Source organism: Bos javanicus, chromosome 19 (assembly GCF_032452875.1).
Source record: "Bos javanicus breed banteng chromosome 19, ARS-OSU_banteng_1.0, whole genome shotgun sequence".
Taxonomy (NCBI): Eukaryota; Metazoa; Chordata; class Mammalia; order Artiodactyla; family Bovidae; genus Bos; species Bos javanicus.
In genome coordinates, this window is record NC_083886.1 from 55,557,391 (window position 1) to 55,582,890 (window position 25,500).

Sequence of the window (25,500 nt, forward strand, 5' to 3'; positions counted from 1 at the left end):
CGGCTCGTCCAGGACACTCACACCCTACCTGGCCACCACCGGGGACCAGACACGCAGGCTGGTCAGATGTGTGTCTAACAAATGCTAAAGGGTCAGGACTGAGAGCCTGATCCTGTAAGGAAAGGTTCCCCTATAAGGAAAGGCTGACATGGTTTTGTCTCTTTGAGCCTTTTCTTTTCTTCCTTCATGACTCCTGATAATTTTCTGCGAGATGAAGCTGTTGGACAAGATGTCTAAGCAAATCAGGTGTCAACATATTAAAGAAAGAAACAAACGCTGGGTCCATCAGGGAATATAAATTCAGGATGCATCGAGGGATACAATGCCATGGTGTTACATGGTAAAAGCAAAGCCGGTTGAAAATTAAAAATTCAACGTATGTTAAACTATAAAACTCTCAAGAAGTATTAGACTACATCAGCCTTTCTCAAGAGGGATTCTGAGAGAATTAAGTCCTAATCTCTGAGGCAGATACTGTACGTAATGAAGTAACTTGTCTTTTGCTTCTAGAATGGTATCTATGTGTATCAATCTCAGAAGAATTTAGACAAAATCCAGGAAGTGATTTGCTGGTTCTGTGTTCGGATAAGAAAGGCTGGCTGAGTGCTGACAGACGTGCCTAACTGTCAGACGGGGAGACGGAGATCACGAAGGGGCCAGAGAATTCACAAAGCCTAGTGGAAATGCCCTGGAGTGAAGAACTTCCTAAATCTTTATTTATTAAAATATTACCCTATTTATTTGGCTGCGTGGGTCTTAGTTGCGACACACAGGATCCTCAATCATTGTTGCAACACGTGTGACTTTTTTTTTTTAAAGTTTCAGCATTTGAACTCTTAGTTGTGGCATGTGGGGTCTAGCTCCCTGACCAGGGATTGAACCTAAGCCCCCTGCATTGGGAGCTTGGAATCTTAGCCACTGGACCACCAGGGAAGTCCGCTAACGCTTTTAATAGTTTACCAACTTCCTGAAAGTCTCAGCGACATTCCCTGATGTGAAGAAGAGCATAAAAGTAACTACGCTTATCAGCTGGTGTGCGCGTTCCTGGTTCATGCCCGTGAACACGTGGAGAATGCCCTTCCCACGTCCTACAACCCGAGCAGATCTGCCCTGACTCACCAGCTGCAGCTGATAGAGCTGGTTCAACATCGTCATATGCTGAGGATTAACTGGCGAGGTTAATAGTGCAGGGTTGAGACCAATGTTTTTTGCTGCAAACTGCAAAAGCTGTGCTTGAACCTGTTAACACAAAATGCACCATTAGACATGAACTCTATTCAAACATTTACTTGTCTGTGTAGTTTTTCAAGGTTCAAAACTGATTGATTAAATGACAGTCGTATTTGTCTCATGAGTGAACTTCAAAAGCCATTAAAATATTTACAGACATTCCAGCATTAGTAGTTAGCATGTTTTAGCAGAGAATGTAGAAGGAAGAAAGGAAGGGAGGAGGGGAAGGAGGGAGTGACAGAAGGCAATAAAGAGATATCTTCCTCCAAATATTTTAGTTACGAATGAATGCTCTAAGGTGCTGTGTTACTCCTATCGGTTACTGATTCTGTTTTCTGCTGAAGTGAAGATGAGCGGGCATCATTCAAGGCCTGGAGACAGTGAAGGCATGTTCACTTCACTATGCCTTCCTGGGAGGAAGTTCGAGGCAGGCTTCTGCGTCTCGGACAGGCAGCTGGGACCGATCCCCATAGGAGCTCAGTAGGCGGCGGCACCACCACCTGACCAGAGGGTCCTCATTACAGGGCGCGAAATGACCCCTCCGCAAGTTTACCGGCTCAGGCAGTGGCCTCTCCCTGCTTGTGGGACCAGACATTCCTCCTGGGGGGCCCAAATGCCCAGGCTCCGTGTGGCACAGGCACTCACGTGACTTGCCAGCCCTGACCGTGACTCAGCTTTCCTCCCTGCTCACCTGGAGCTCACTGCTCCGCGCTGTCGGGGGCCTGGCCCTGGCCAGCTCGGTGCTCCCCACTGCGTGCTTTGTACGTTTATCACACGTTTACACAAGGTGATCTTAGGTAGTACACGGAAGGGCGTCTTTTACTTTTATAGTCATCTAACGGGTATCAGGAAAACGTTGATTTTTCTATTTATGATGGACATGTAAAGTTTCAAGAATAAATTTATCTAAGCAGGCAAGTCAATTTAGAGAAAACACATTAAGAGCCTTCACTTGAAATGAAGGCGCACAGATGAGTGATCTTCAGGACACGCTGGTTTGCAGAGAGTGGGGAAGGCTGCTCCCTGCCTCCAGGCCCCTCTCGCTGGGGTGGCTGAGTCACCAAGTCCAGGTGGTGGGACGTTAGTGGAAGGGGTCTGTCTCTCGTCTTTCTTCCTCCTGGGACGTGGCTCAGGCAGAGCTGCTGCTTTCTGCACTGCTGCCTGGGCAAGAAGTACCTGTCTGTCTTGTCTGAGGGTCTGTATTTTGGGGCCTCTTTGTTGTAGCGGCTAAAGACTGTATCTTAAGAGTGTATTCTGTTTACAAAATTTAACTATTCTTTTACCCAGACTTCAGCCATCTCAACTCCGTGCATACATTTCAGGTTAAACAATTACAGAGTAATAAGTGTGGTGGTGGTTTATTTGCTCAGTCGTGTCCGACTCTGCGACCTCATGGACTGTAGCCTGCCAAGCTCCCTCTGTCCGTGGGATTTCCCAGACTCTAATACTGGAGTGGGCTGCCACTCTCTTTTCCAGGGAATCTTCCCAACCCAAGGATAAAATTCTATGATTTACCATTTTAGTTTATTATTGAGCATTCTTACAAGGGGTAATGAGGACTGTAACATTATAATGAAAACCTCAGCCCAAAGTCTAAAATAATGGAATGTTCTAAAAGTAAACGATATTATCATGAAAAAAGTTGACACAATGCTTTATAGTTACACAAAACATCATCCTTTTTCTGAATTCTGTTTGCTTTCTTTTTTTAAATAAACATAACTGACAGTCTGTAACGTAGGCACTGTTATATGTTGTCCCATTTAGTTTGTCACCGAAGCGTTATTCAGCCCTTCACTGATTCTAAGAAGTTTCTTTTACATCCTAAGCAATTTCATGAGCCTCTTTGCTCCCCCACCAGTCTAGGGCAATTCAGCGGGTTCATCTGAATAATCTTCTTGCGACCAGGACAGACGTCCCGTCACTAGTGTGTGCCACTGGCCCAAGCGCTCTGACAGGAGGGGGCCCGGTCCTCGGGGAGGGGTCTGGGCATGCCTCCCAGGACAGGAGGGTCGGGTGGACGGGTTCACGCGCGAGGGCTGGCCCACTCTCCCTGCGACGCGGGCGCCAGTCTGACCTGAGGGGATAGAAACTGAGGCACTTGAGCACGGAGACTGGGCTGGGAGGAGCTCAGGGGCGGCACGGGCGGCTGCGGCGGCTGCTGCATGGTCCTGGCGGGCGCTGCTCCGCTGCTGCCAAACATGCCCAGATTGCCACTCGGTGTCTGCGGATGGGGAGGGAGGGGTGGTTACATCGTCACTGCAGGAGCAGGCGGGGGCAAAACCGCAGCGGATTCCTGCCACGCACAACTCGCACCAGAGGGAAGGCTGAACGAGGGCTGTCCACAGCATGTCCCAGAAGGGTCCTCCGACCCAGGTGAAGGGCGGCCCCCACAGAACAACTGCTGCCCCCCTGAGCTCATAGCAACAGCAATACCAAGGGCCCAGTGGCCAGGCCTGGCGCCATGAGCAGGGCTCCCTACGCCCCTGTCCCAGAGGTCTCTTTCCTGCCCCCTCCATCTTCCATTTTTGTTATTATTATTATTAAACTGATGGGACTTAAAAAAAAAAAGTGCTGTTCAGACTTATGGACACAGTGGGAGCAGGAAAAGCTGGGATGAATTGAGAGAGTAGCATAGAAATATATACGTTACCATGTGTAAAACAGATGGCTAGTGAGAAGTTGCTATACGACACAGGGAGCTTAGCCTGGTGCTCTGTGACAACCCCAGGGTGAGATGGGGTGGGTGGCTCAAGGGGGAGGGAGCATACATATAGCTCAAGGGGGCTGATTCATGCTGACATATGGCAGAAAGCAATACAACATTATAAAGCAATTATCTTCCAATTAAAAAATAAATAAAAAAACAACACAAGACATACACACTAAAAGAAAAAAAGAGAGAGAGAAAATACAGATTAAGATAATGATTTTCAATATAAGTGAGGTTTCTTTTCCACCAAAAGCCCCATGATCCAAAGAATAAAAAAGTACTGTTCACTTATGGTTGCCGAGAAGGAGGACTGGGGGAAGCATGTTTAGGGAGTCTGGGGCGGGTGTGTACACACTGCCGTAAGTAAAGTGGGGAACCAGCAAGGACCAACTGTGCAGCACGGGGACTCTGCGCAACCTTACGTGGCAGCCTGGACGGGAGGGGAGCTGGGAGGAGACGGACACACGTATACGCATGGCCGAGTCCCTTTGTTGTCCACCCGAAACTACCACAACACTGTTAATCAGCTATACTCCAACATAAGATAAAAAGTTGGAAAAAAAAGAAATGCTGTTCAAATTGGGTACAGATGACAGAAAATCCGCCTGCAAAGCTTACTCACATCTGTAGATCACAGAAGCCACACAGAGCTGGTTTTAGGTAGCCCACGACAAGCCCATCATGTTCAAGGGCACTAAAGTAACCCTGAGCTCCGCAGGGGACTGGCACACATGCGGGTGTGGGCACCATCTGTGCTGGGGTAACGGGCAGGGATCACTAACCAGAGAGAAAACGTTTTCTAAAAGGAAATATAACTGAGCTCAACAAGACCTGAACCTGAATATATGGACAAATTCAGGCTGGTAAGTTTGTGTTAAATACAGGAACTATATTGAGTGTTTCTTTCTGTCTCCTGGTTGAGTTATCTGACCCTCGGGGCCGTTGGCCTGGCCTCTGAGTCCCCGACGGCAGCTGAAACCTCCACTGCCGCCTGATGAGCCCCATGGACAACATGAGACAGCGGTGGGGACTCCGTGGACTGGGGTGCTGCTGAAAACTGGCCTTGGCCACCCCCAACCTCACAGCATCGCTGGAAGAGAAGGCTCAGAGCTGTGTGCGTGTGAGCCTCAGCCAGGAGGAAACCAAGGACAGTTCCAGGGACGGGAAGGACATGTGCTTGCTTTCATGTCATTTCATCCCAGGGGAGAGAAGTGACATGAGGCGGCCATCGTTCAAAACCCCAGGTCCTGCCTCACGGACGTCTGACAGTGACTTGCACCTTCTCCACGACTGTCAAAGGCAGGGAACGAGGCCAAAATCACTCTGAAAACCACTGAGAACCTGCAGGAGCTGTCATCTCTATTTCTGGGGAAGAAGGGAGAGTATGGTGTTTTCCTGCAGATTAATAATGCATTTAAGGTGTCCATGGTCAGGAGAGACAGAACAGCACCGCCTCGACCTGTGAATAGATCCAGCAGCTAAAGACTGCCTGTAGCCCGCGTCACTTCATGAGCAGTACATTAGCACCAAGGGTGTTGAATGCAAACACATTTCAGTTACATGTAGAAATAATTTTGAAGCATTTCCGGTAACATGGTTAAATTTCTAGAATTGGATTCATTTCTTGACAGCAGTACTTCACTTGAAAGGAAATCCTTGTCATAGTTCAGTTCCCTTTACAGGTTCAGTGGTATTTTCACATCAGGTATTAATTAAAAATAAAGTTCATGTCTCAAACACACTGATTTAAAGGCACATAAAGGAGACCCCGGTGAGCCTCTGCCAGCAGCCTTACCTGTCTAGCAGAATTCAAGTTTTGCATGCCCAGCCCTGAGGCAATCCCGCCCAGGGCCTGGCTGGGGAGTGCACTGTTGGAAAGGGGGGGCTTCAGGCTTGGTGAAGGCAAAAATGGTGAAGTCGTGGGCTCTTCCACGAGGCCGCCATCCTGATTGGGGAAAGAAAGCGTGAGCTGTGGGCAGGGCCCGTCCACACACAAAGCACAAGTTCCCAGGACGCAGACAGGAGTGTGGATGAACATAAAGGAGTAAAAGATCAAAAACGTGTAGACGAGAGGTGGAGAAATGGGCAAAAGGAAGAGGGGAAAAGAAAAAAGAGAAACAGGATTAAGACGCTGTTTTCATTTTAACAATTATTTTACAAACACACATGTCAGCTTACATAGTCTCTTCACTACCAGCCCTGCCTATGGGGAGGAGTCAGGAGAGAGACAGCATAAGTCTTAGTTGGAAAACACTTTAACCACCGTTTTCAAACAAACAGGCTCCTCTGAGAACTTACTAACAAGGCTCTAGGTATATACTAGGTTGAGATCTGCTGATATTCATCTGTTTTTGATTTCATATGACTTAACCTAATAATAAGGTAAATTATAAAGCAGACAAAAACCTTATTATTTTTTTTTACATTTACTGAGGCATCAGGTCCTTTGTAAATTTACCTCATCTAACTTCACAACAAGCCTAGAGTATTATTTCAGATTTTAAAGATACAGAAATAAGACAGGGTCCCACACTTGGCAAATAAAAATTCAGGATGCTGAGTTAAACTGGAATTTCAGATAAACGCCTGATAATATTGCAGACTAAGTATGGTCACAAATGATTCATTGTTGTCTGAAATTCCGATGTCCTCGGACACAGTGGTGCCGGGCACAGTGAGGACTCCATTGCGTAGAGCTCTGGTTGAAGACACTGTGTATCTGAGAACAAAGACCAACTCTCGCCTCTTCTCCTGCGAGCCTGCTTTTTGTGTCTGTCTGCTTTAGAGCTGTCTTTCCTTGCTTCTATTATTTTTCTCAAGGCCAGACATTTTGATCGAGCTAAACGGGAAACTGTGAAGCTGTCACTGGTGTGACCCCCTCTGAGGTCACACCAGTCTGGAGAAACTGCAGCAAGCAGGCCAGTATTGAGGGGAGTGAAATGGCGACTCCACCTGCTGAAACACCTAAGGTGACTTTCCCACACCTGTGGGTTTTCTGAAGTGGCTCATCCGAGCAAGGCCCACGCCCAACCACTTCTAGACCCTTCTTCTGAGATTAAACATGTAACACTTCATTTCCAATGGGAAGAACTGTGCACGTAAGACCATAAAATAGAAATCTGATGACTCTCGTCTACAGGACAAATTCAAGCAGCCAAGTTTACCCACTGGCATGAAAATCAGTTTTCAATTTCAGTATTTTTATTCATCACATCATATGAAATACTTATAACACTACCTCTTTTGAGTCAAACATTCACATATACTAGAAAAATGGGTAAAAGTCACTTAAATATTACAGTCCAGTAACTTTCTAATCCAACACAGTAAAAATGAAAAACATGTCTTGTTAAAAACAAACAAAAAGCCACCTAAACGCATACCTTGTCAAGGAAGGTGGGGCGGTCCACGGAAGACTCTTTGGAGATCGGTGGGCGGCAGCCAAGGGGCTTGGTGACCATCCCGTTGTAGTCGGTCACTCCCAGTCCACGCTTGTCCACGTCCACCTTCTTTTCCAGCAGAGCGCCTGGGGCATAGCAGACAGAGGCAGCGTTTGGAACGAGATGCCCAGGGGGTTGGCTGCGAGTGCTGAGCACAGACGGGTGCCAGCCGACATCTCAGGGAAGGAGTCAAGACCTTCACCCCAAGAGGACAGGGCCAAGCGAGGAAGGCTGTGGTCTGGCCTCTGCTCCCTATCAGCCACACCTGCCCCAAGGGGGCTAGGCCCTTCCTTCCCAAAGAGGGCCTTTTCCCAGCTGTCCCGCCTCATACCCATCAACTTCCACCTGCTGAGTCCCTTCCGCTGCAAGGACCTGTCCAGACGTTGGGGACACGACAACACAAACCAGACAGGTCTGTCCTGTGCTCCTTCGATTCAGGGACTGGTGTCTGTTCAACTGCCTCGAAGCTCTGGGGAGGCAGGACTAACTCCCTACAGATCATGCCCGGGCCCTCTGTCCTGGCAGCTGACACCACACATCTGGCATTTGCATGCGATTATAAAGTCTGACCCTCATTATTTGTGAATTCTGAGCTGCTGAATTCACCTACTTGCTAGAATACACTTGTAGCCCCCACATCAAAACTCGCAGTGCTTTTGGGTCATCTGTGGACACATACAGGGCGGGGAAGAGTCCGAACCCCAGATCACACACACACACACACACACACATACACTCTCTCTCTCTCTCCCTCCCTCCCTCCCTCCCTCCCTCCCGGCTCTGCTGCTGCTGCTGTTGCGTCACTTCAGTTGTGTCCGACTCTGTGCGACCCCATAGACGGCAGCCAACCAGGCTTCCCGTCCCTGGGATTCTCCAGGCAAGAACACTGGAGTGGGTTGCCATTTCCTTCTCCAATGCATGAAAGTGAAAAGTGAAAGTGAAGTCGCTTAGTCGTGTCCGACTCTAGCGACCCCATGAACTGCAGCCTACCAGGCTCCTCCGTCCATGGGATTTTCTAGGCAAAAGGACTGGAGTGGGGTGCCATTGCCTTCTCCGCTCTCCTGGCTCAGGCTCTCACAAAGTGACAAGTGTCTTTCTCGTGGTCTATGTGGGGTCAGGTGTGACATCTCTGTGCCCTCTGTTGGTCATTTCAATGGTCCCCATGGTCCCCAAGCCAACGTCCTGAGCATTAGAAGGCTGCATGGCGCCTGCCTTGTTCAGCAGCTGCTGATGAGCAACAAGGGGGTGCAGCTGGAACAGGAAGAGTCACCAGCTGTGTGTAAGGCTGTGGGGAGGGAGCTACAGTAACATCTACAGTGCGAGATGAAGCTTCAGAAAAGACGGAAAGCAGATACGTTTGTGGACTCACAAGATGATGACTTATTTTTCTTTTTTTAAACAAGAATTTTTTTTTTTTTTTAAAGCTGATGGCATTGGTGTGAGTAGAAAATTGAACAAAATCTATGATCATTATTAACTACCCAGGGTCACGTCACCCTTCTTAGCTAAGGTTTTATTATAAAGAAACATGGCTGGCATATGATTATTCATGACACATATGTATTATACACAAACACACAGGACTTCCCAGGAAGTCCAGTGGTTAAGACTCTGCCTTCCATTGTCAGGGGGTGTGGGTTCAATTCCTGGTTGGGGAACTGAGACCCCACATGCTGCAGGTTGTGGCCAGAGGAAAGGAAAGGAAAAAAAACCTCAACTCTCCTCACAGCCCCCCACACCCAGGGTTAACGTATCGACTGGCTGACAGAAGTGCTGTGGCCAGAGGCTTGCACAACCTCATCCCTGTGTGTCCCCAAGGAGCAAGGGTTCAGTATTTCCTCATTCAGTACTTCGGCTCCCTCAGCAGGCAACAAGCTGGGCACGGGGCCCCAGCACCTTTCTCTAAGAGGGTCACTATCTCCTCCTCAAAACAGATGAGGACAGTATCAATTCACCTATTTGTTGCAGAAATGAAAGAAAAGAAAAAGAAACAGGAAAAGCAGACATGGTTCCATGTGGCACTTGGCCATTTGTCCCCGGAGACCACCCGTCCTGAAGGACTGGCCCTGCGGCAGGTGTACACCCTACGGGTGGCCTGTCTCTTGAGCACGTGTTCAACCATTGACCCATGACTCAGAACACTGAGACTCACAAACCCATATCTTTAAAACAAAGTGTGCTTGAGGTGCGTCCTTGCACTTACTCATGGCCTGATCGAGATTCATGTTGTTGCTCTTCAAGGCCTCTTCAGCCGGCTCTCTCTGCGGAGGGAAGCGGAGTTCTCATTAGGAGGTGTGGTAACAGAATGAAAGCTTGTGAAGAGCTCGGGCACCGTTACGCAGGGACGCAATCAGTAGTGACCTGACGCTGCTCCGTTTAGGAACCGGAAATACTTTTCTTCTGCGGTTAGAGACAAATGTCTTCTAAATAAAAATCCTTGTCAGAAGAAAACGTGTTGAATTGATTTTCAGAGGGAAGACGACTTTAAACCCCAAATGGCCGGGGGAGTCCTGTCACTGACCCTGTGGTCAGTAGCGTGACCTCTCCCAGGGCAGCCGCAGGGACTCATGGGGAGAGTCAGATTGCAGGATTGTCTGTTGTTGACTGCTTTTCGCCAAAAAATGTAAAAACAACATAACACAAAACAAGTACTAATGGATGCATTTTGATAATCATCTCTCGGATTGAAACAGACTAGTCTTGGTGGAGACCAAGCAGGCTCGATGCTGAAGTACTGCGGGGCCACTCTGGGCCCATCACCTCGCAGTGGGTGGGGAGGCTGGGCCCCGGGCTGAGCGCGTGTGGGGTCAGGGGCCTGCACCCCGTGAGAAGTATGTGGTCCCCTCTTCCAGTCTGGGGCCGCTCCAGACCCATCCCGAAGGGGCACCCATGGCAACCAAAAGGTAAACGCTCATTTGAGTAGAGATTTGGAGAGAAGACATCTGAAGGGACTACTCGGCAGATGCAAGAGGTATGGTTCATGATCTGAACGCTTCCACTGGCTCTTGGGAACTGAAGAGATGGGGAGCCATTTTCAGAGGCACACCCTAAGATCTCCAGCTCTCGCTACACATGATCTGAAACTCGGGCACCAAACAGGTCTGCTTGGGTTTCTTTATCTGCACGCAAGGTTTTAGTGCTTTATACCGAGGTCTCCCTTGAGATCTTGGTCAACCTTGCAGAAATGAATGAAAACTCACTTTTAGATGAAAAGAAAATAGAAAATTGTATAAGCCAATGAAGATTAAAAGTCACCCATCGTTTTTCATTCTAGTAAAAGGGTCTCACACCTTTCCAGACAGAAAGGATGTGGATCTTTGCTGTCGTTCAAAGCAAATCCTAACCCCTAAGCAGGAGTGCCCAGGTGAAAAGGGAATGCACGAGTTAGGTTTTGCCAACAAGCTCATCCCCTGAGTCTCCCTCCTGCGCTGCACGTGACAAAGGTAGACACCGGACGCAACAGGGCGGCGCAGGCAGGACACACGCGGCAGCGCACGGGGGCCAGTCACCGGGAAGCCCATGTCTGTGAGTTGTTTGATCAGCCGGGTCATGATCCAGGCCTCGTCCTGCTTGCCAGATGTTTTCATGCCCTAGAACCAAGGGTGGGAGGAGAAAGTCCATGAGGCAGGTTCTGTGGTATTGTTTTGAATTACTGTTTATTGGAGTAGAGTTACTCGACAATACTGTTAAGTCTCCACTGTACAGCAAAGTGCAGCAGCTCTATGTATTCCTGTCCCCTCTTTTTTGGGTTTCCTTCCCATTCAGGTCACCACAGGGCAGTACAGTAGGTTCTCGTTGGTTATTTATTTTATACATAGAATCAATAGGTACACGTGTCACTCCCAATCTTCCAGCTCCTCCCACCCTTCCCTTCCCCCTTGGTATCCATACATTTGTCTTCTCTGTGTCTCTATTTCTGCTCTGCAAACAAGAGCTTCTGTAACATTTTTCTAGATTCCACTTAGATGCCTTAATATATATTTGCTTTTTTCCTTCTGGCCTACTTCACTCTGTATGATATTCTCTAGGTCCACATGAGCCACATTTTAATAATGCATTTCTTCCAGAAATGGGGGACGCCCAAAGCTCATGTTGATTTAAAGTCACAGCACCCCATGTTAGCCTGAGCAACGCTGCGCTCCCCGCCACCTGACAGTGTCTGGTGGCTTCTGCTACAGAATGCTTCAGGGTGCTTTCGCAGTTGGCATGTGTGTGTGATGTATGGACTTAAAAAAGGCAAGATAATGATTCTTTCCCCTCAGAGGATGCATTTCGTTCATCACAAATAGGAACTGCATCCATGATCAGATAAGCATGCTAGGTGCTCCCTTGAACACAACCCTGTAATAACCATATAAAATCTACTAAAAATTACATGGCTTGTGCCCTTTTATAAGCTTTCTTCTAAAAGATGACAAAATACAGGGTGTTCATTCCAACAGGATGAAAAGACAACAAGATGAAAGGAACGAAAAAACCTGTTAATTCTGTTAACTCATGGCCTTCGGGGCGGAGAAGACAGTGAGGAGACAGTGGTGAGGGGAGGGTGAAGACAGGAGGAGGGAGTTGACCGAAGAGGAAAGGGGGGCGGGGTGGAGAGGGGGCCGCGGGGCCTTTGCGGGGCCTCCTGCAAGGAGGGGGGTCCAACGACGCATCCACACCTCATACAAACTATCCTTCACAGCGCTTTCACATCCGGGCCTGGGACTCCCTGCAGGTACCTGGGGGAAGAGGCCGCCTCCCAACTAAGGGGACTCGGGTTCGACCCCAGGGGCCATGCCAGGCTCCTGACTCCAACTGCCAGAGATGGTTTCAACTCGGAGGTGATGCCTCTTGGCCCACCAGTACCCTCCATGGGCATGTGCGTCGAGTTTTTAAATTTTACTTTACTTGAGGAGGATCCCACATGCCAAGGAGCAATGAAGCCCAGGTGCCACAACCATACAGGCCTGAGCGCCTAGAGCGCTTCCCTACAACGGAAGCCACTGCCATGAGAAGCCCGCTCACTGCAACCGGAGAGTGGCCCCGGCTCGCCACAACTAGAGAAAAGCCAGGGCACAGCAATGAAGACCCAGGGCAGTCAAAAATAAAGAAATAAAGTTTAAAAAGCTTATTAAAAAAAAAAAACAACCTGGGAGAATGGCATTGAAACATATATATTATCATATGTGAAACGGATCGCCAGTCCAGGTTCGATGCATGATTTAGGGTGCTCGGGGCTGGTGCACTGGGATGACCCAGAGGGATGGGATGGGGAGGGAGGTGGAAGGGGGGTTCAGGATGGGGAACACATGTACACACGTGGCAGATTCATGTCAGTGTATGGCAAAACCAATACAATACTGTAAAGTAATTAGCCTCAAAATAAATAAATAAAGGGGGGGGGAACCTGGTAAATAACTTCAGTCGTGTCCGACTCTTTGCGACCCCATGGACTATAGCCTGCCGGGCTCCTCGGTCTATGGGATTCTTCAGGCAAGAATACTGGAGTAGGCTGCCATGCCTTCCTCCAGGGGAATCTTTCGGACCCAGAGTTTGAACCTGTGTCTCTTATGTCTCCTGCGTTGGCAGGTGGGTCCTTTTCCACTAGTGCCAGAGTCACAGGGCACAGTTTGTAGGTGACTGTAAACGAACATGCTGGCTTTTCTCAAGGAAGCAGCCTCTCTGGAGGTGATTACAATCCTTCCTGTGCAGCCAGAGCCAGGTTTGCCAAAAATACACAATATTTTAATTCACCACTTCGGTGTTTCTGGTCCTGTCATTAATTGGATGCTTTGCTAGCCAGCCTGTGAAAAGACCTAATTTGAAGCCCAGGTTTTAGTTTCTGGGCTCTGCTAACTGCCAATTGAGTGGCTTTCAAACTGGAATTGTTTTAAACGGATAATACATTCACACGATTCGAGAGCAGAAACGAGGGGCACAGGGAAGCATCTTCCTCCTACTCCACGCCCAGTCCGCTGAGTTCTCCTTTGCTTTCTCATCCTTCCAGACAGTTCTGAATTCTACAGAGGCTGTTAGGAGTGTGCGTGTGACTCACACATCCACTTCTCTCTCCTCTTCCTCTGCTCCCTAAAATCGGGGATGTGCTAGACAAAGATTCTGTGCTTTGTCTTTCACTTAGCGATATATTTTGGTGATCTTTTCATATGAGTATGTTTAAAGTTTCTTTAAAAAATTTTTTTTAGTTTTTCATAATATGGAGGTAGCATAATTTAACTACTTATGCCATCAATGTACATTCAGGTTATTATAATTTTTTTTTTTTGATGTCCTATGACAAGTAGGAGACACAAGGGATGTGGGTTTGATCCCTGGGTTGGGAAGATCCCCTGGAGAAGAGAATGGCAACCCGCTCCAGTATTCCTGCCTGGGAAATCCCATGGACAGAGGAGCCTGGTGGGCTACAGCCCAAGGGGTCAAAAGGAGTCCAAGAGGACTGAGCACGCACGCACATACATGCACAACGTGCCCCATTATATGTTAACATAACAATATTTTTTTAATGGAAAACAATTATATTTTCTAGGACAAAAATTTTTGGTGAGACAAGTGGCACTGTCACACCTGGCTGGACCCCTCTCCACTGTGCGGCTTCACGGAAGCATCTGGATTCACCCATCAGTCCCTGCTTTCACGCTGCTGTGACAGCAATGCCGTGTCACGCTCTGCGCTCAGCAGAGACCCCCTAAGAGGGCCTCAGGACCCCCAGGGTCCTCAGGGCACTCTGAGAGCCTCGGCTCTCTCTGTCACTAACTGGAGAGACCACCTTGACACCGCGCAGGGCTCAGCATTCACCCTCCCACCCCGGGGCCACACGCACCTTCTGGAGCCCTTTCTTGGGAGCGTTCCCCCAAGAGCTGCAGGAAGAGGGGCTCTCCTGCGAAGCCGCGTTGTTCCACATGCCCCCGTCCTCGTCCTCCCACTGACTGGCGCCGAGGTTCGCGTCGTCCCCACCGCTGCCCCAGCCTTCTTGCATAGATTTTGAAGCTAGAAAAAGAGGGAGCAGGAGCGTGTATCAGTCACCATTCCCAAAGCAGACAGGGGTGCCCTGTGACACCGCTGAGGGGAGGCAGGACAGAGGGCTGTACAGCGCCTACCTCTTACTCCTCTGTCCTTTCTTACACCTAAGAACTTAATTTTTCGTGCTGGATATGTAATGTACGTGTATACGTACGTCTGTTTTTGTCTTCAAACTCCAGCTGTCTGTAATCTGTGCTGTTCCAACACCCTTAACCCACTTATTTATTTGGCTGTGCCAGGTCTTAGCTGTGGCACGTGGGGCCTTCCATCCAGGTTGGCGACACGTGGAGTCTCTAGTTGCGGTGCGTCGGGTCTAGGTCCCTGACCAGGAATGGAACCTGGGCCCCCTGCATTGGGAGCGTGGAGTCTCAGCCACTGGACCACCAGGGAAGTCCCTAGAGGTCGTTTTGAAACATGGACATTCTAACGATCAATCCTGGGGGTTACCGAAGGTGGCCGTCGCCGAGTGACATGAGATGCTGGTAAGAGGCAGAGTCCTGAGAACGATCACAGGCCTCCGAGTCACGTGGCACGCCACGCGCACCAGTGCTCCCCCGGTGCGACCAGACCCGAGCCGCCTGAGGATCCTGAAAAGTCCGTGCTCAGGCTCAGCAGCCTGCACTCTTGACTAGCTCCCAGGAGATGCTCCCAGAACGACAGGAGGGACACAGCCAAGGGCTCACACAGAGGCAAGCTGAACACTGAGTTTCAATTTCAGGATATTATTGTTTTCTCCTTTCTTAAATAAATACAAAGTAATCTTTGGTGTAAAAGTCACCCCAAACTCTCCTTCCTGGGCAATCTGAAGACCAAAGATCAGGCGACACTACAGTTAGCTACAGTCTATAAGACGATGAAGCCTTGAGGCTTACAAGGTGGCCAGGCATGTCATCAGGCCTCCGAGGACAAATGATACAAACAAATACGTTGCCTCGACACCGGGATCTACACACCCAGGAGCTTCCCATCCTTCAGGTTTCCAAGAAGTGACACGAATGGGATAAATGGGATGGGATTTACCCACTTACAATGAATGGGATAAAGAATCCGGCAAAACGGTTGGCACACAGAGAACACTGTCCAGTGCTGACAAAGTAACAAAACACTGAAACAATAAAGCTGCATTTTTAAGATCTTAATAATCTCAAAAAAAAAAAAAAAAAGCGCTTTTGCACCCATGTGAACAACTGATGTTACACGGACTTAAACCAGTCAACTTACATTCATACCACTGTCACAAGTCTCACACTGTAAAGCAGCCACACGCTACACAATTCCACTTGGTGAACATGATCTGGACAACAAGGATGCACACGTTATGTACACTTATTATACTTTCCAACAATGGGAGGAAAACACAGCATGTTTTCTCGTCTTTAAAAAAAGAAAAAAAGAGAGAATCCAAAGCTGAATTTTGTTTACTAGGCAGCAAAAGCAAGGCAAGTGTCAAACTGTGGAGTAATATATTTTTCAAAACCCAATCTCAAAAAGAAAAATGACCTGCTTTATCCACCTGTTCAGTGAAAGAGCAGGTTTAAATTGTCTGAATGACAGGTAGGAGAATTCTGCTGAAGAAGCCTGGAGGCTACTAACCATCATTTCTTTTTTCTTTTAAAAGGAGAACATGGACTTCTCTCAAAAGCTCCTTTTCCTTCATTTATCAGACAAGGCAAATATTTCTTTACAGTCTAAGTTTAACATTAGTCTTAAAATGTGGTGGCTCAGATGGTAAAGAATCCACCAGTGATGCGGGAAGACCCGGGTTCAATCCCTGGGTCGGGAAGATCCCCTGGAGAAGAGAATGGCAACCCACTCCAGTATTCTTGCTTGGAGAATCCCATGGACAGAGGATCCAGGCTACAGTTCATGGGGTCGCAAAGAGTCGGACACGATTGAGCAACTTTCACTTCAAATGTAAATAAAATGAGGAAAGTGTCCTAAAACACTAATTCTTAAAATTAAATGAGAAGTATGCCTCTAAATAGAGTTCGTGGGCCCATTTCCAAACTGCCAACCCAGAGCGGGCAAGACGCTGGGCTCACCTGGTTTGCACAGGGCTGGGGCGGCAGCGGGGGCGCTGGCCCTCCCGAATGTCAGCGCCGGCTCGGTGGGCTGGTCCCCCCATCCGCTGCCGCTGCTGGGTGGCTTGCCCCATGCTGCTGTGCCATTATCAACCAGGGTGGACGGGGATGATGACTCCCCCCAAGAGTTTTCAGCCTTCGAATGAACGTTAGGCATTTCTCCCCAGCCCGACGAAACTGAAGAGGGCACCGGGGAGACAGAGGACAACAAAAGTGAGAGAGAGAGAGAGAAAGTAAGAATGGTGATGTCAAGTTCAAAATCATTTTGAGATTATCTTTAGGATGGCTTTTAGGAGAAAGTGAAAAGGAGACAATATTAAACCTAATCAGATTTGTCTGTTTTTTTTTAAGTTGCAGTCTTCTCACTTCTGACCCCTACCTACTCCCTTAAAACTGAAAGTCCGTTATATTAAAAGCTATTCAATTCATACCATCTGCAACAAGATAAGAGTTTTAAAAAGTAGGTTAGAACTTAAGTTTAAGGAGTAGCTCTTTTGCTTCTGGTGTTATATGTGACAACCTAAAAGAAATTTCATATTAATCTCTTATAAAAAATTTACGAGTTGCAACATTTTTCTCACTTATCTTTTGACCAACCGTCAAAAACACAGGTCTGGGCAAACAAAGAAGATAGAAAAAGAAACATGTACAGATCAAGTAATAACAGAGCACCCAGATGGTTCTTAGGTACCAGCAGTAAGTTGGGAAAGGAGTTGAGATATTGGTGTTAAAAGATGGGAACCAAATGGAGGAATTATGGAGAAGGGCGGTTCCAAGCGTATCTCAGAATTCTGCTTTCATTCCTCCACCCCATCCTGTGCTAGCATCCTGAGCCGGGCCTTGTACCACAGACGAGGATGCAATTAAACTAGGGAAGGTTTCCTAGTGAATTCAGAAGGTTCTGGCGTTACTATCTAAGAGGCACAGGCGAGGTTAAGAGACTAGGCCACACTAAGGATCTCCCCACCTTCTTTATACTTTAGCAAGACAAACATTTTACATGTCATATGCAAACTTCCAAATCAACCCAAATTCTGATCCTTATACCTTTGCCCATAGGCTCACTTGATAATACTGAAAAGTCATGCTGATAGCTCACGTCAGCTATAATTTTCATACAGACATAGCTTCTCACAGGCAGAACTGTGAATGCTTTAAACACTAACTGAAGAACAGAAACCACAAATGAGCCAATCACAGAATTTAAATTATTTGGTTAAAACATGGATATTACCATCTCGGTTATAAAATATATTAATTTTCTGACTAAAAATAGCATGGAATCAGCTCCCTTGATGCTTTACTCTAATAAAATACAACAGTAATGATTAATGACAAAACTACCTACCACCTATGAATCATTTAAAATTACAAGCTGAATAATGAGCAAAACATTAAGTGAATTATTATCAATATCAAGGAAAGTGTTAATCACTCAGTCATGTTCAACTCTTTGCTACCCCATGGACTGTAGCCAGGCAGGCTCCTCTGTCCATGAAATTCTCCAGGTAAGAATACTGGAGTGGGTTGCCATTCCCTTCTCCAGGGGATCTTCCCGACCCAGGGATTGAACCCGGGTGTCCCGTACTGCAGGCAGATTCTTTATCCACTCAGACACCTGGTTAAAGGTACATCAGGGAAGTTAGCCCTAATCACTATTGTCGGCAAAAACTAACTATAATATTACCCGTAACTACACAAAAAACAATAATCCATGTTGGGAGAAGCAGTTTTACAAATCGAAGGAACAAAATTAGGAAAATTAACATAGAAGACAAAAATTAAGGAAGTTTTGGGAAGCTCAAATAATTCAGGTGTTACTAACAGTCAATCAGCTGCAAAGATATAGTGATTTATTCTCGGCAATTAAATAACAAAATCACCTGATCAAAAGGCAGGCACACAGGGACTTCCCTGGTGGTCTGATGGTTAGGACTCCGTTCTGCCAATGCACAGGGCACTGCTTTGATCCCTGGTCGAGGAACTAAGATCCCACATGCCCCACAGTGTGAACAAAAAGGGTAAAAAGGAGAGAGACAAAAAGGGCAGATACACAGCATTTCTCTAGATTACTGTGTTCCAGCTCCAGACTGGGTTTGAACTAGATCCAAACACTCCAGTGTAAATCCTACACTGCATTTCATAAATTAGTATCAGTTAGTATCCTTAGGCTCATCAGAAAACTAACTAGTATTAATATAATAAGAATGGGACAAAATGATTGTCCTGTAGCATTTACTTTTACAAAACCGGACACACACACACAAAAACCTATGCAATCGAGAAACCATATTTTGTGAGACAGAGATCAATATCCTTAAGTGGTGATGATCAGCAATTCAAAAGCAACTTAAAACCCAAACTTTGAGGTTAGTGAACATTCTGTAAAATTAGTGAAGGTCAAGGGTGATGCTGCAGAATCTGTAAAAGACCTGCTCTGTAGCAGAAACCTCATCAGACATTCATCGGGTTTGCAGTTTGTTTGGAGGGGGAATCCCAGTTGATCTGCAACAAGCAGGCAAGTGTGTTCAAGCTGTGAGCTGAGCCACAGCCTAGCACGTGCTGTCATCGCTGCTTCCATCTCTGATCCCAGTGACCCGGGTACCACAAGCCCCGACAGGAAGGGCCAGGGGCTGTATGTGTGAAAGTGAATGGAGAGGACCCAAAGGAAGCAGCATCTTGTCACTGTTATGAACGGAACTGAGGGAGGTGTGACTGATCCTTCTGTAGCACAAAGAACAGCTGGTCCCCCAGACTGGGACAGGGACAGGCTCAGATCACCTGTGGTCCCTGAGAGGGATGGACTCTGCTCTCACTGCAGAATAGTGCTCAGTTCAGGACAGATGGGAATATCATAGGTGATGTGGGGCAAGGATAATGCCTCAACGCAGCTACACTGTGTCGTGGCAGAATACGAGACTAATGTCATCAATGAAAAATTATGGAGAAACCCCATCATCCCCAGTGACACAGTAAGTGTGCACAGTTTCTGCACAGGGCTCAGCTGTTGTTGGATCACTAAGTTGTGTCCAACTCTTTGTGACCCGTGGACTGTAGCCCACCAGGCTCCTCTGTCTATGGGATTTCCCAGGCAAGAATACTAGAGTGGGTTGCCACTTCCTTTTCCAGTAGGGCTCAGTGAAAGTGAAGTCACTCAGTCATGTCTGACTCTTTGCGACCCCATGGACTGCAGCCCACCAGGCTCCTCCATCCATGGAATTTTCTAGGCAAGAGTACTGGAGTGGGTTGCCATTTCCTTCTCCAGGGGATCTTTCCAACCCAGGGATCAAACCTGGGTCTCCCGTGTTGTGGGCAGACGCTTCACTGTCTGAGCCACTACGTGCAAGTAATTCCTCTACGTTTTTATCAGTCTCTGTCAAAGTGGTTGGAATAAAACCCGCAGCTGCTTCCACACTATCGTGACAAATACAGACATCACACGTGCGCATAAGGCCCGGACGGAGAACAAACAAGAACCCGGAAACAGTCACCATGGTGGATGGGGCACGTTTTCCTTCTTCTACGTTTGGTGAGACTGTGTGCAATTTGTTAAAAAAAATATATATATATATACATATATATATTATCTATAAATATTTTTCACATACAAGTAAATAACTTTGGCTCTTCCAACCAAACAGGAATGCCTTTATCCTGGGTGAATCTCATATTCTTTGTCTACTAAAAACCATTAAGAGGAGATTCTGAGGGTAACATATTCAAGAGGAAAAAAAAAAAAATCACAAAGGCACATGATGTTGTCCCTGTCTCTGTGGGGTGTCATGGATGTCATACGTTACAAGTGGCAGTGGGTGGGTATGTATTTCACATCTGAGACCCCCACCACCTCCCCACAACGTGTGCCCTCAGCAAGCTACTTAACTGCCCGTTTCCTCTGTAATATGAGGCCCGGGTGGCCGTCAGGACCACATGAGATGAGCATAAGATGTGGTTGCCCAGCACTGCCAGGCCATGCTTGTTGCCAGGACCCGGGCACCAGGCACATGTCAGCAGGAGCTTTTTCAGAGACAGTGAGCAGGGGGTGAGGTAGCTCTGACTGTGACCCGAGGAGAAGTCATGGGAACGAGGACTTCCAGGAGACTTGGGTGGGTGTGACGTGATAGCTGTGTTTCTTAATAATAATTTAGTTTTGGCTATGCTGGGTCTTCGTTGCTGTGCAGGCTTTTCTCTAGTTGCGGCGAAAAGGGGCTACTCTTGTCATTGTGGTGGCTTCTTATGTTGCAGAAACGGGCTCTGGGGCGTAGCCTCAATAGTTGTGGCCCGTGGGCTTAGCTGCTACGCGGCATGTGGGACCTTCCCAGATCAGGGATCTATCTGGGATTGATCTTGTCTCCTACACTGGCAAGTGGATTATTTACCACCGAGCCACCAGGAAAGCCCAGAACCCTACCATCTTAGACAGAATCTCTCCTCTCGACCTTGGCTCATCGCCCTTCTCCCACAGTTGTACCTGCTGCCCCATCTCTGGCTGAGACCCAGGCTTCTGCATCCAACCTCTGCTGTCCCCTCCAAGCACATGTGCCTCCCGTGTGTGCCCTGAGAAGGCAGTGCACCTTGCCATGACCTGCCCACCTGCCCGAGCTCTGAACCCTCCCTGCTCCTGCATCCAGATGCTTTCCCAGTCTGGCTGCTGTATCCATCTACACCCCTGGCCACTATTCCTTCCCCTCTCATGCCAAACACGGCTGAGCTCAGCTCTTCTCCTCCAGCTGTGCTTCCCACTAATCCACTCTTCGTCTTACAGGTGACACGATTCTGTAATTAAGCCTGATGGTTCAATCGGCTTCATCTTCTCAGTGGCCTCCCCAGACCTCTGGATACACCCCAATTCCTTCACAGGGCCTAAAAGAACGTGCCTGCTCTTGCCGTGGTCTCCTTTCTCTGCAAGGCCTTCCTGCCACCCCCCACCATGCACCCCAGCACCAACTATGGTGAAGTTCTTTCTGTTCCTCAGAGATGCTACCTTCCCTCTTGCCTCCAGGTCTTCTATGCTGGCGCCTCTATCTGAGCCACTCCTCTGCCAGTTCTCTAGTTACAAAGGCCAGCTGGACTGAAATCACTCTCTCTCCCATGGTCTGTGTTGCACGTGTATTTTCTCAGTCACGCTCATGCTCCCTGAGGGCAGGCTCTGGTCTGTAACAGCTTCTAGCCTCTTTTACTGCAGTATCTAGGAGAGTGCCTTGTGCCGGGCAGGGACTCAACACACAGATTTTCATCTAACTTTAGCATTTTTCTTTCCACTGAAATCAGAACATGAATGGTACTGTATAATGCCACATAAAACCATTTCAACCAAAAACGGTTTTATTTCATGGTCAACCAGATCAGAAACACCTGCAGAGCTTCAAAACCAGCCAGTGGGCGGGCTTCCCATCCGGACCAACGACTCCTGCATCTGAGGTGTCTCTGAACCTGGTACCTCCCAGCTCCATAAGCTCCCAGGGAATTCTAACGAAAGCCCTCTGGGGTTGACAACCACTGGTTTATCTCATAAATAAACAAAGACTTTGTAATAAGTAAACACAGGCTAACACAATGGCCTCCAATCTTTCTAAAGAGGGTATATTTCTTTTTCTCTCCTTTCTCTTGGAAGTGGGTACTATTTTTCCCCCCTTGGACTGAAAGCTATCAGAAAATCCTACTTTATTTTTTTCTCTTTTCTTTCTCTTGGACTGAAAGCTATTAGAAAATCCTACTTTATTTTTTCTCTATAATATTATCTCTTTGGATAATATTCAAATACGATCCTGTAAGGTGACGGGCATGGAAATCAGTTTAATGTCATTTGCTACAAAAACGCTAGTTGAGTGTGTGTGCAAACGTAACCAGAGTTTGTCTTTAGCCTCTGAAGGCACATGCAGCCCCGTACCTGGGCCGAGCAGTGGCGATCGGCTGAGCTGGGCGCTGGCCTGGTGTGCCGGGGGCGCCTCGGCCGCGCTCGCGCTGTCACTCGTGGCGGTGGCGGTGGCGGCGGCGCCGGCCGAGGCGCTGCTCTGGATGCCCGGGTTGTTTCTGTCCCACATGTTTACAGTTTTATTGTTGTAGTTGCTTGGGTCGCCCCAAGCTGAGGTACCGTCATCGATTTCCATTTTGCGTCGGATGGAGGGCGGGGAAGGCTCCTCCCAGCCCGTGGCCTCGCTGGTGTCCTTCGGCTTGACGGGGAGCGGCCCCCCGATCCACCCTGTTCCTGTCTGTTTCACGGAAGCGGCTCCTCCCCAGTTACTCGAGCTGCTGTCTGGGGGTTTGCTCGCCCAGTTCTGTTGGGGGCCGGGCTTCAGAGACTCTCCCCAGCTTGTCCCTGGATTCACCTTCGCGTTTGTGCCATTGCCCCAGCCACCGGTCCCCGACCTCGGAGCCTCGTTCCAACCAGACCCTGACCGACTACTGTCAGCATCCCAGCCCGAGGCATTCTTCTTCCCCTCCCCCAGGTGTCCGAGGACCGAGGACGAATCCGCCCAGTCTCCCCCTCCTGCGCTCCAGGCTGGGTTCGGCTTGTGTCCATCTCCCCAGTTCTGAGATCTGGGTTTCTGAGGCTCAGCCCAGGTGGGGGACTTGTCCTCCTGATTTACGGTCCCGCTCCAAGCGTGGCCACTCTTGGCAGCAGCAGCATTATTAACAGCAGTAGAGCTTATCGCCTCCCCCCAAACCCCGGGGCCATTTGGCGCTTTGTGGCTGCTGTCTCCCCAGCCGGCGTGCGCTGGCGCAGCAGCAGGTGGTGAGCTGACCCACCCCGATACTGAAGAGGTATTTGTACTGTTCACGCTGGACCCATCGTTCTTCCCCCCTGAGTGTGAAGGCTGAGTAGCTGCACACCCCCAGGCCTCTGTCCCATTGTCGTTCTTGCGCTCGGACCTGGGGGACTCTTCAAATTCCCAGGCAGTGTTTTGCTTCACTGGTGTCTGTCCCCAACCAGTGTTGGACAGAACTCTTGGGTCCAGGTCGCTCCTTGGCAATTGGAGGTGCCCTTGCTCGAGAACCCCTTTGTCTCGCCGTCGGCCTTCTGCTCCATCCCGCCCAGTGCTCCCTTCGTGGTGGCTGCCAGAACCGTCGCTGCTGCCTTCACTGGCCGACGTTCCAGAGGACGCAGCTTTGGCCCAAGAGTTCACGTGCTCGCTGCCAGGCTGCGCGGCAGGATTCTGGCCGCCAGCGCTAGGACTGTCCCACCCTGTTGATCCTTTCCCGTTGATGTCGCTACTGGAATGCTGGTTGGGGGGCTTCCCCCAGTCCCCGTTCACCCCGTTGGAGGTGCTCCGGCTGGGGTGGCCCCAAGCTCCCGAGTGGAGGTTGCCCACACCGCTGCTGCCCCCACCCCGCCCCCAGGCGAGGATGCCAGGACCAGCGGGAGGTCCTGAGTCCCACGCGTTGTTCCCTCCGTTCCCCTCCTTCTGCACAGCGCTGCTGGAGCCGTTCTGCTTAGCACTTAATGCTGAGTTCACAGTGTCGCCATTCCCCTGACTGAACCCGGAACCGCTGTTTCCTGTGGCCGGGTTACCTGGGGACAGTCCCCACACAGAACTGCCGATTCCTTCGCCGCCACCCCCGCCGACTTGAGAAACTGACGATCCGTTAGCACCAGGAAGGCCTTGCAGGTGGGGCGGGATGATGGCCCCCATGCCAACAGCCATGCCCCAGTTCGGCAGTCCGTTCGTCTGCACTGCGTTGAGAGGGCTAGGAGAAGGGCTCAGGGGGTTAGTGTTGTTTGGCCCGTCAGTGTTAAGGTTCTGAGGTTGTGCGCTGAAAGACACATTCTGGGAAGTGGACGTCTGTGGTCCTGTGCTCTCTTGCGGCAGCAAGTTTCCCCAAGCACCTAAAGTGCCCGCGGGGTTCCCATTCTGGGTGCCCATGTTCTGACCTATGGCACTGACCGGACTGCAAATACTGGAAGGGTTGCCTGTCCCCACAGTTCCTTCGTGTCCGAGTACAGGCCAGGCAGCTGGGTTGGCGTTAGGATTAAGGTTAAGATTAATGCCAGCGTTGGAGTTGGAGGCACCCCAGCAGTTCTGACTCCTCCCATCTCCGATCATGTTGTCCATTTTCCCATCCCCACCGCCCAGGGAGCAGTGAGCCAGGCCCGAGCCGGCACTGGCGGCTACGCCCCACACTCTGGCGGCACCTCCGTTACTGTTCGCTCCCCCCACCCCAAGGGCACTCTGAGCGGACGGGTTTTGGACCAGTGTGCCGTTGGAGCCATTATTGCCGTTCGTCTTCTTGGTCTGTCCAGTGAAGCTGCCCTGGGCGCTCCCCGTAGCCATGCTACTGTTCTCTGAGCCACAGTTGGAGGCAGAGTCAGTGTCTGTGGTACATTCTGAGGCGGATTCCGTCTCTGCTCCCGTGATGGAAGGCCAGGCCCCCGCGTCTGTCCTGTCGCTTAGCGTCTTCTCCCAGCTGCAGCTGGCTTCGCTCCGGTAAGTGGGCTGCTGTCCCCAGTGGGAACTCTCATAATGCTCTGCTGGGCCACTGTGACTGAGATCTGAAAAAGACGAAACATGTTCAAAGTTAGCTTCTCCTCCCACTTGTCAATCGACTGCTCAAACTAGTCTTGGGGGCACGCTCTTTCTTCTGAGTTTTCAACTCTGAATGACAGATACTAAAAATGACTTCAAGAAAAAAAGTTATTTATCTTCTAAGTGCATGCTAAGTGGCTTAGATCATGTCAGACTCTTTGTGACCCCATGGACCATTCCATAACCCACCAGACTCCTCTGTCCATGGGATTCTTCAGGCAAGAATACTGGAGTGGATTGCCATGCCCTCCTCCAGGGGATCTTCCTGACTCAGGGATGGAACCCAAGTCTCTTATGTCTTCTAAGTAGCTCCCACTCAAAAAAGAGTTAATGCGTCCAAAATTACATTAATTCACATAACAGAACCAAGTATTTTGGGGGTTGGGGATGGAGAGACAGAAAGAAGAAGCTTTAGAAAATGATATCTCATGTTATCAAGGGAACAATGGTTAGAATCACTTAATTACATTTCTACTACTTTATCTGTTATT

General features: G+C 49.0%; 1 protein-coding gene across 7 annotated transcripts in view; it reads right to left on the reverse strand.

The window, feature by feature from the left end:
• The window catches only part of TNRC6C (trinucleotide repeat containing adaptor 6C), a 115,292-nt gene that overhangs the window by 16,992 nt on the left and 72,800 nt on the right, over positions 1–25,500 (reverse strand). For 4 of the 7 annotated variants that reach the window (XR_009731465.1, XM_061392678.1, XM_061392675.1 and 1 more), the window contains exons 5-13: positions 22,375–24,975; positions 16,446–16,661; positions 14,204–14,370; positions 10,893–10,973; positions 9,587–9,644; positions 7,327–7,469; positions 5,739–5,912; positions 3,308–3,454; positions 1,120–1,239 (exon numbers count right to left, since the gene is read on the reverse strand). Coding sequence is in view for 6 of the 7 variants with exons in the window: in XM_061392678.1 (XP_061248662.1) it covers positions 1,120–1,239; positions 3,308–3,454; positions 5,739–5,912; positions 7,327–7,469; positions 9,587–9,644; positions 10,893–10,973; positions 14,204–14,370; positions 16,446–16,661; positions 22,375–24,975 (3,707 nt within the window). In the remaining variant the exon portion in view is untranslated. The remainder of the gene's footprint in view (positions 1–1,119; positions 1,240–3,307; positions 3,455–5,738; positions 5,913–7,326; positions 7,470–9,586; positions 9,645–10,892; positions 10,974–14,203; positions 14,371–16,445; positions 16,662–22,374; positions 24,976–25,500) is intronic. The other 3 variants (XM_061392679.1, XM_061392677.1, XM_061392680.1) reach the window with 2 other exon arrangements.